We start from the raw sequence: 10,439 nt of genomic DNA, 5'->3' as shown, positions 1-10,439 counted from the left end.
ATCAAGAGCATGGGAGGTTGGTCCCTCCCACCATGTCCTGCTGTGGGTTCGAGTTCTTTGCTTTGTTTCAAACTTTTTTCTTCAACTTTATGTTAGAGATATAAAATATAAACACCTAGATCCCAGTAGGGTGGTCCATTTGCTGCAATATTTGGTTTGAAAACTTGGGTTTGATTGGATCATGAGAAAGGGTAGATGGATCATGAGAGAATGATAGGCTTGCAGTACTGTCAGCAAGAGCTTACTGGGGTGGTTGACTGTTAAAGGTGTGTTTTGGCTATAATCTAAAACTTCACCAACCACTGAAGAGCTTTCTTTGAAGACAATCTCTTGCAGCAAGTTTGTCCAGGTAAACTCAATTTTCATTAAGAAAGACCCCATGGGATTCCTCCATATTTCTGTTTCAACAAAACTAGCTATATTCACCTGAATTAAGAAACTAAAACTGAAGGAGTTGCAGCAAGCAGCTTTTGGAGCATGGCAAAATGTGAACGGCGAAGAAGGGAAAACTTTATTTATTTCTGTAGCTTTTGAAGAGTGTGAGAGAGAAGGGCATGCGGGCCTGGGAAGCTCATGCCAGGAAGTTGTGGGGGAAGAATATAAGAAAGAGAAGAGAGCATGATGCAGTGGAGGGAACACTGCACCTAATGTGGGTGTGGGATTGGAAGAAGGTGCTGGTTTGGTGGCATGTGATGTGGGGAAGATCAATTATACAAGCAAGATTCTTCTCTTTGATAAGTCGCATCATTTAGTGTTTAATTTTTTTTTTCTTCTTTCCATGCAATGTATTCTCAATCATGCTTGGTCTTATCCCGAATGTCAATTGTGGGACTCTTTTCGTCTGACCAGATCCTATAGTAGCTTCTTTACGATAACTGCTTTTTAATTTTTAGAGCTTCTTGTCGTTCTAAACCTCCTGTTTACGATTTGAAAAGAGGTAAAATCGGATCTTTCAGTGGTTCTCACTCTATATAGGAAACTCAGGTTTATCTATATTGTTTTATGAACAAATTTTTGTTTCATGCTGATCCGAGTTCCTATTTAATGGAAGATGGCAATATTGTAGATGAAGCTCATGAGACCTCTTTAAAAACCTATAAGATTTGGGAAATAAACCTGCATATATTGTATATGATAAGCGAAAGAATACCAAAAGATTTATTTCCCAATTTTCTTCTGTTTTCTACTGTGAGTTCAGTTCTTTTTTAAAAACAATTAACAACCGAGCTTGCAACACTTTCTACTTTTCATTCTGAAATTATTGAGTAATCTATCTCCGACACCAAGGACCTGAAAATGAAGACTTATATGGTGATTCACTTTCTTATTCTAGAGGATTTTGTGTTATGTGACAGTGGATTGGTAAAACAGAAACACAAACGAAAAGAAAAGAAAAGAAACAGGGAGCCATATTTTGGAAGAAAATGGATTGTAAGAGAAGAGAAAGTGGGAGAGGGAATTTTTATTTTAGTTATTGAGTTTTCTCTCTTAAGAGAATGGGAGAAAAAAGAGAAAAAGACAAATTTATGGGGCTCCCTATGTCTTTCCGTTTGTGTCTTTCTCTCCTTCTCTCTTCCTCAACCCCTTTTCTCTTCTTCCTAACTGGCATAGGGTCATCACTTTCTTTCGTAGCTCCAATGGGCTCCAACGACATAGGCTCTCTCCCATCGTTGATAAAGGTTTCACCACCTTTGATAACAAATTAAACAAGAGGAAGAGCAAGTCACAGAGCAAATGATCAATAAAAGGCTAAACAAGTCTCCGTATCCAGTGATAAATACAAGGCTCTGTATGATCCTTATTCATCAAAAATCATATCGCAACTCTCACCCAAGAAGACCTTAACGATGGTCAGATTATTCTGCCGAAGACGACGAACAGTGTCCAATGACCAGTTTCTGAAGCCAATCTATCGTTAGGCCATTCTTTGCAAGTCGGGATGCAAGGGAAGAGCCATCAACTGTTTCGTAACAAGATTCGCGAAGTATGCCTTTGCTGACAGCAAAGGAGAAGTCGAGAGTTTCTTCTGATGAAAGTCGTCCTGTGTCATCAACTCTGTAGAAATTGCAGAGGATCTCATAAAGACTATATAGACCCGAGTTGGTCAATTTTGCTCCGTTGCTGTTGGATTCGTAAATCAGATTCAATCACCTCTTCGAAACAGACTTGTACCAGCAACGTAATTTTTAGGGAATTTTACTATATTACCCCATTTTTATAAAAAATAATTACACAAATAACCGATTTTCAACTTAATATCACAAATGCCAATTTTTGACCGGTCAACTGTACAGCTGTACAGTCCGATTACACCACATCGGCACAGAAGAACCCGTTCACCCGCGCCTGCGGACAGATCCTGTGTGAACCAGACAGGGCAGTTGAGGCCGGCCAAAGACGATTATGATCGCCATTTCGAGACAGACACATGGTGCTTTAACCCCAGGGATTTCTGACACTAGATGTGACGTCGTAGAAATCCATTCCTACCGACATGACTCACTTGAAGAGAAAGAATTGAAATTTCTTAGATTTGAGCTCAGTTGCAGACATTTGGCATCGCATCAACGATCGGCCATATCAAAGTTCATTTCCACGGGTTCAAATATAGAAACCAAACTTAAACTATCGATTTCCAGAAAAAAAATCTTTGCAATGACGATCTCAGTGGAAGAGGTTCCCACCTGCTTACATTTTCCAATTCACGGAAAACAGTGGCTGGCCGATGGTTGATGATCTCTAGGGTTTGAAATGAACTAATGGGGACTGAGAATAAGTAATATGCTAAGTAATATGCCATTGTCGTCTTGTAGAATCCATCTTTATTGAAACTGCATCTGGGGTTATCGCCAACGTTAGGAAATTGGTTGATTACGAGTATCTACAGAACTCGAACAGTACCAATATCCGACCAGAACTCAGAATAGGTCCAACAGGAAGAACATGAAGAAGGAACCCCAATAGATACAACTACTATGCAACTCAAAATTAGTCAACCTAAAGAGAGAAATTTCCCAAGTTCAAGATTAGCATGATGCTTGTCACCAGTCTCCTTCGCACTGTAGCAGAAATTTCTAATAGCTGTGAGGTTATAAGGCGAAGTATCGGTGGCGAGCCACTGCTCGACGGTGAAGAGCTGCTGCTTGCAGGGGATGTGGGGGCCGGTGGAGGTCACCTCCACGTAGTTGCAGTACCACCCGTGTCCGGAACCGGTGCCATCGGATGTCAGATTCATGTAGCAGACGGGTCCATCGAAGCAGCTCCCTCGGCCGCTGAAGATGTCCAGATTCTTCCTCTCGAAGTAGTTGTGGCCGGGCTCCATCAGCCCTCCCCACGTCTCCATATTCGGGATCTCGATAGCGGATCCACGGTAATCGCTCAGGGTGAGGCTGATGATGGAGTCGGTGCCGCCCTTGATGATCGATCCTGTGCGGACGTAGACGGTGTAGACGCACTCATCCTTCTGCAAAAAGAGACAGACCTGGGAATCGGTAATCAAACTCTAAAAAATTATTTCTTTTCTTAGATCGTGGAAGGAGTTATTACATCAGATCGAGTGAGAAGAGGGAAGCAGACGATGAAAGAGAAGAGGATGAGGATGGATTTGGCTCTGGACATCCTCTTCCACGCCTTTCGTTCTCCTGACAGATGTCTCCTACGTTTTGCGATTGGCTTCTGGTTTGGCAGATTTGGTGGAATTTATAGAAGGTGGAAGAGGGTTGGAAGTGAACTCCGTGAGACGAAGACAAAAATTTGTAAGATTTGCGGAGATTCGGGCCCTTGCGTTTAACACGTGGGACTTGTCTATGTGTGAACAAAACTGTGTGTGGTCTAGTGCGTCTACGACCACGCCACTCGCTTGTGATCCGTGAGCCTAATTTAACTTGAATTTGATGGCCAGGATGGTAATGGATTAGACACAGGTTTAGATCAGATCCTATTTAAGAATGGGACCGGGTGAATAGAAAAACTTGGTTCAAGTTCGGGTCTGCCGTGATCCGGCAGAGACTCTTCAGTTGTCTCGTGTTACTGAGGTCCTATTACTTTTTTGATGTTCTAAAGAAACATAAAATTTTTTATTTAAATTTTTTTCAACCTTATTAAAAAGGTATGCAATACAAAATTGATAAAAATACAATATCTGTTAATCAAATATGTCTAACCATGGGTGGTGGGCCACGGGTGGTAGGGGTGGATATTTGGTAACCAGTGTCACACGGTCAGATTTAGGCTAAGTCCATCTAGCTAAGCGGAATATCTACCCCGTGTGGCCTAGTCCTTCCCAAGAACTAGTGAGCCTCCTTGAGCCTCGGATCCTCCAACCAATACTTCACACTAGAAGCTGCAAGCCAAAGAGGACAACGAAAAGACCAAAGATATAGAAGAGAAAAACCAACTTTGTATTGAGAATACAAGGTTACAAATAGTGGCCAAATACTCTTAAAGGCCAAAAGCTAAAAACTCTCTTTATACACTTGAAGAACAAAGAATACTAAGGATTTTTCAACCTCTTTATAATGGGAGAGGCCCTTCTATTTATAGTTTCTCCCATTGACCTTTAGAAATCTCTAAAAACGCCCAGAAATCCGCCTATCCTAAAAATTCGAATTCTAGCGTCAGAGGAGCCCTGATTGCACGGGCACCTTTGAAACCCCATTTCGCGCCTCAGGAAACTCCTGGGCGCAACCCCACTTCGCGCGCTTACGGATGCGCTACAGTCCGGGTCGCGCGCGCGCCTGCGAATGCGCCTGGAGTCCTTGCCGCGCGTACGCTTGGAGTCCTTGACATGCGCAACCCCATTTCGATCCGCCTAGAGTCCTAGTCGCATGCAACCCCATTTCGACCCGCCTGGTCACGCGCAACCCCATTTCGGTCCACCTGCGCGCCTGCTGACTGCAACCCCATTTTGACCCGCCTCCTCGTGTTTGTTGGTGTGTTGCCTTGTGTTTGGGCTGGGGTTGTTGCGTACCTTATTGCTTGGCCATCTGTTTGGCAAACTCAAGTGTGTCTTCCTCTGCTGTAGTTGATGTCGGGCTAACCATATGTGTGCACCCCTCTGGGTCGTGCCATTGTACTTGGCCTTGGCCTTTGCTGCTATTGTTGTGCATTGGACTTGCACGGTCTTCGGTCTTGGTGTTTGGCCACACCATGACTTCATCCGCCGTCTCATACTCCCACCGCCATAAGGCAGACGCCCTCGTCTGCAACCACTGACGATAGTCGGCTACCTCCTTTTCGAACTGCCATAACTCGGCAACGTCTTGCCATGTTGCCTCGCTTTCCGGTTGACCCTGCCACTTGACCAAGTATTGCGTCCTCCGGGGCTTGCCCCTTTGGCGTTCCTCTCGATCAACAATAACATATTCTACCCTATTGTCAAAGGTAGTAGATATATCCATGGGAGCTCTTGGGTCAACTATTTTATCCAGGTTCGGGCCTTCAAAATAAGGTTTTAAGGTTTGATACATGAAAAACGTTGTAGAACTTAAACCTTTTCGGTAGCTGCAATTTGTAGGCGAGGTTGCCCACACGTTCAATGATAGGAAGGGGTCCTTCATATTTCTTCAAAAGACCTTTGTTCTTGCTCCTTAGGTGACGAAATTGTTCAGGTCTGAGTTTGAGAAGGACCTGGTCATCGATATTGAAAGAAGACTCCCTCCTCTTCAAATCAGCATGTTTCTTCATCTTTTTAGCTACCTTATTCAATAAGTCCCGTGCCAGCTCCGTTTTCTCTTTCCACCTCTTTGCCAGCTGATGAGTTGCTGGACTTTTCCGTGAAGTGTCTAGAAAGAGACCCATGGGAGCCAAAGGTTGTTGTCCTATCACCAACTAGAAAGGACTGTGCCCGGTTGATTCCGATTTCTGCAAATTGTATGAAAACTGGGCCACGTCTAACAAGTCTGGCCAGCTTTTTTGATTTGCTACAACAAAATGGCGTAAGTACTGTTCTAACAAAGCATTTACCCGCTCAGTTTGGCCATTACTTTGAGGAAGAAAACTAGTGGAAAAACTTAGAGATGTTCCCAATAGCTTGAATAACTCAGTCCTAAATTTCACTGTGAATTTGGGGTCACAATCACTGATGATCGTTGTGGGCAAACCTCAATGCTTCACCACATGTGCCATGAATGCTCTAATTGCTCCGTCTGCTGTACAATCACTTGGTACAGCTACAAATGTACCATACTTCGTAAATCCGTCTACCACCACCGCGATAGATGCCAACCCATCCTTCTTACGTAATCCAAAGATGAAGTCTATTGAAACAGATTCTCACGGCCGTTTTGGAATAGGTAAGGCTATAGCAAACCCTTAGGCTTGCATTGTTCGATCTTATCTTGTTGACAGATAAGACACGTGCGCACAGAAACTCCTCCACATCATTCTCCATGTTTGACCAATAATACTGGCCAAACAACAAGGCCAACGTCCTCCTTTGACCTGGATGTCCTGCCCACAAGGTATCATGGCATTCCCTCAAGAGGTCACGTCGTATGTTATCGTACTTAGGCACATAAAGTCGATTACCTTTGGTCTTGAGCAATCCGTCGTCGAGCCAAAATCTTCTCGTCTCTCCAAAGGTAGCAGCTTGTACAACGCTGTAAGCCTGGGCGTCTCGGCGAAGTCCAATGCGAATCCTTTCTAGCAACTCCGTACCAACTTGTGTAATTGTTGTTAAGGCTTGTAATTGCAAAATCCCATTTTCCGTTTCTACGCCAAGATGGTCTTCCATGCGTGCGTGCACTTGCCTTGCTCAAAGTTCATATCTCCTACGCCTACACTTGCACAGCGCGCCTCTTCATCTTCAGCTACTACTGCACCGCGTGTGGTGCGCGTGAAGCAAGTACTGATTGCTGTGGTATGCAGGGATTCAGCCGCACATGTCTTCTCCTCTGTCGCATGCGTGCATGATGTTGGTGCTTGCTGCGCTATGTGCACCAAACTCTGGCTGGTCTCTTCCTCGTAAGAGTTAGGTGCGTCCACCTTCCTGTTTAGTACGTCGGCAACACCATTAGCCTTCCCTGCCTTGTATGTCATCTCAAAGTCAAACTCGGCCAAGAATTCTTGCCACTGGGCCTGCTTTGGACTGAGCTTTTTCTGGGTAAGAAAGTAGCTAGAAGCGACATTGTCAGTTCTTACAATAAATTTGGAGCCTAAAAGATAGTGCCTCCAAAGACGTAAACAATGCACTACTGTCGTCATTTCTCTTTCTTGTATAATATATCGTTGCTCAGTTTCATTGAGCTTCCTACTCTCATGACCGACTTGGTGTCCGTCCTGTTCTAGCACACCCCCAATAGCATAGTTTGAGGCATATGTATGTACCTCAAATGGTTTGCTGAAATCAGCAAGGTGCATCACTGGTTCAGCCATCATGGTGTCCTTCAGCCGCTGGAATGCTCTTTGGCATGAGTCCGTCCACTGCCACTTTTGGTCCTTCATGAGGAGGTCGGTCAAGGGGGCTACTATAGCTGAGAAGCCCTTGATAAACCTTCTATAGTAATTTGCAAGACCAAGAAAACTCCTAAGCTCATGCATCTTGGTAGGGATAGACCAGTCACGCACAACCTCCACCTTCTTGTTGTCCATCCATATCCGTCCTCCCCCTATCCAATGTCCAAGAAAAGACACCTCTTGCAACCCAAATGAACACTTCTCTTCCTTGACATACAGCTGATTGTGTCTCAATTTCTTGAACACCTTTCGAAGATGTTCTTTGTGTTATTCCATACTCTTGTTATACACCACAATATCATCCAAATACACAACGACAAACTTGTCTAAGTATTCGAAAAATACCTCGTTCATGAGAGTGCAAAATGTTGTTGGTGCTTTGGTTAGGCCAAAGGGCATAACCATGAACTCGTAAGCCCCGTATATCCTTACACAAGTAGTCTTCCCTTCGTCTCCTTCAATAATCCGAACTTGGTAATAACCACTTCGTAAATCCAGTTTGGAGAAAACTCTAACCTCCTTCAATTGATCAAAGAGATCAGCAATAAGGGGAATAGGGTACTTGTTCTTTTTGCTTACCTTGTTGAGCGCCCTATAGTCGATACACAGTCTTATACTTCCATCCTTCTTAGTCTGAAATAGTATAGGGGCCCCATAAGATGTTTTGCTTGGCTTTATGAACCCAGAATCCAGCAGCTCGCTGAGTTGTCTTCGCAATTTGTCCAACTCTTTGGGCGCCATTCGATATGGTGCTTGTGCTGGCTTTCTTGCTCCGGGTTCAAGCTCTATGCGATGGTCCACCCCTCTCCTAGGTGGTAACCTTGCTAGGAGTTGTTCAGGTATGACGTCTTTATACTCATGCAAAACGGTTTGTATCTCTTTAGGGGTAGGCATGGCCTCATCCTGCTCCATAGCATAAATAAAAGCAATGTAAGTAGAACAACCCTGCTTCAGACCTTTCTTAAGCTGGAGGGCTGATATCATTAAGTCCTCTGTTTTGTTACATCTTTGTTCTCAACTTCAGAAACAGTACAAGGACTTTGCTCGTCCATAATCCCCACTACCCCAACATGTGGCATTACAAAAGCCTTACAACCGTGAAAAACTCCATTCCCAAAATTACCTTGAAATCGTCCATGCCAACAATGGTAAAATTCCGAAATCCTACCAATTGCCTATCACCGCCGGGACATTCCTGGCAATGCCTTGGACTTCATGAGCAGCAAAATTTACAGCTTTCATTTTGCTCTCATCTTTCTCTCCTCGTATCCTTTGGCGTCTAGCCTCCTCCTCCGAAAGGAAGTTGTGGGTGGCGCCAGTGTCCACCATTGCTTTAATAGTATGTCCATCAAGTGTTAGAGAGATAAAAAAAAAGTTCTCTTGAGGGTCTTACCGGAAGTGGAGCAGCCTTCTCCTCCTTGGAACGGATAACAACATTGAGAAGGGTTAGAGAGTTCATCTTAGGCTCAATTCCTCCATTGTCCATTTCTGTTTGAGCAACATTGATGAGTCTCTTTTTAGGACAATCCCTCTTATATGAAACAATGAATCTTTTCCTCTATTTGTCCCCTCTCTTCTTCTCTTTCGACCTGGCCTTAGTATCCTTTACCCATGGCTTCTTCTCCCCTTTTTTCTTCTTAAAATTTGTTTTAGCATTATTTTCCTTAGACTCTTTGTTAGTCGAATCATTCATTCTCTCATATTCGGTTAACTTTTCAGTCGTAGATGAAGCTGAAACTAGTATATTTACCTCCCGTCTTCTCAATTCTTGGTCAGCCCATGGATGTAAGCCAGTAAGAAAGGAAAAGAGACGGTCCTCATCCGTCATGTTAAAGATACAAAGCATAAGGGAAGTGAAGGATTGTACATACTCTCTAATAGTACCTTTCTGTGTCAATGCATGAAGTTCCTTCCTTGCTTGGTACTCGACATCTTCCGAAAAGAACTGCCTCCGCAACTCCCTCTTGAAATCTTCCCAAGTGTGGACGGGGTCCTCTCCCTCTTGCTCATCTCCCATGCGTCCTCTCCACCAAAGAATAACATCATCAGATAAGAACATGACAGCCGTACTTGCTTGTCGGTGAGTTTGCTAGCATGGAAGTATTGCTCCACTTGCCATAGAAAATTATCTATGACCTTCATGTCTCTCTTTCCGTTGAAAGACTTTGGCTCAGACACCTTTATCTTTGCTTGTGTGTGAACAACCCCTCCATTTGCCAAAGCTTGTTCGCACAAAGAGAGTCTTGCATGGAGCTCTCCGAAGAGGTCTTTGACGTCCTTCCCCAATCGTTCCATCTCCACCCTCATGACGGCCATGGCTGAATGGACGTCCTCCTCAAATCCTCTCAGCCAATTCGGAGTTGGCTGATGCTCCTCAATCGTCCTTTGAACGAACTCCTCCTAGTTCGTACAAAGGTTTTCAACACTGTCCAAACGATAATTGAAAGATGAAAGTTAACATCACTTACTTGCTCTTTGCCTCTTGAAGCATCTTCTCCACTTGTGGAAGCCATTGATTGCAACGTACGCTCTGATACCAGTTATCATGTAGTCAGATTTAGGCTAAGTCCGTCTAGCCAAGCAGAATATCTACCCCGTGTGGCCTAGTCCTTCCCAAGAACTAGTCAACCTCCTTAAGCCTCAGATCCTCCAACCAATACTTCACATTAGAAGTTACAAACCAAAAAGGATAATGAAAAGACCAAAGATATAAAAGAGAAAAACCAACTTTGTATTGAGAATACAAGGTTACAAAGAGTGGTCAAACACTCTTGAAGGCCAAAGGCTAAAAACTCTCTTTATACACTTGAAGAACAAATAATGCTAAGAATTTTTTGACCTCTTTACAATTGGAGATGCCCATCTATTTATAGCATCTACCTTGGCCTTTAGAAATCTCTAAAAACGCCCAGAAATCCGCTAGATCCTAAAAATTTGAATTCTGGCGACAGAGGTGCCCTGGTCGCGCGGGCGCCTTTGAAACC

General features: G+C 43.8%; 1 protein-coding gene across 1 annotated transcript; it reads right to left on the bottom strand.

The window, feature by feature from the left end:
* Positions 1–2,503: 2,503 nt before the first annotated feature.
* Positions 2,504–3,703, bottom strand: LOC137941653 (PLAT domain-containing protein 3-like). The gene is made up of 2 exons (XM_068787156.1): positions 3,547–3,703; positions 2,504–3,463 (listed from the first exon to the last, which is right to left on the bottom strand). The coding sequence occupies exons 1-2, from the start codon at positions 3,616–3,618 to the stop codon at positions 2,993–2,995; spliced, it is 543 nt and encodes a 180-aa protein (XP_068643257.1). The 5' UTR covers positions 3,619–3,703; the 3' UTR covers positions 2,504–2,992.
* Positions 3,704–10,439: the final 6,736 nt, after the last annotated feature.

Source organism: Aristolochia californica, unplaced genomic scaffold (genome assembly GCF_029961685.1).
Source record: "Aristolochia californica isolate CCGP_79_NKW_82.1479 unplaced genomic scaffold, dmAriCali1.0.hap1 SCAF_9, whole genome shotgun sequence".
In the NCBI taxonomy this organism is placed as follows: domain Eukaryota; kingdom Viridiplantae; phylum Streptophyta; class Magnoliopsida; order Piperales; family Aristolochiaceae; genus Aristolochia; species Aristolochia californica.
The sequence above is the reverse complement of the archived record's forward strand: the minus strand, read 5'-3'. Positions and strand labels throughout refer to the sequence as shown.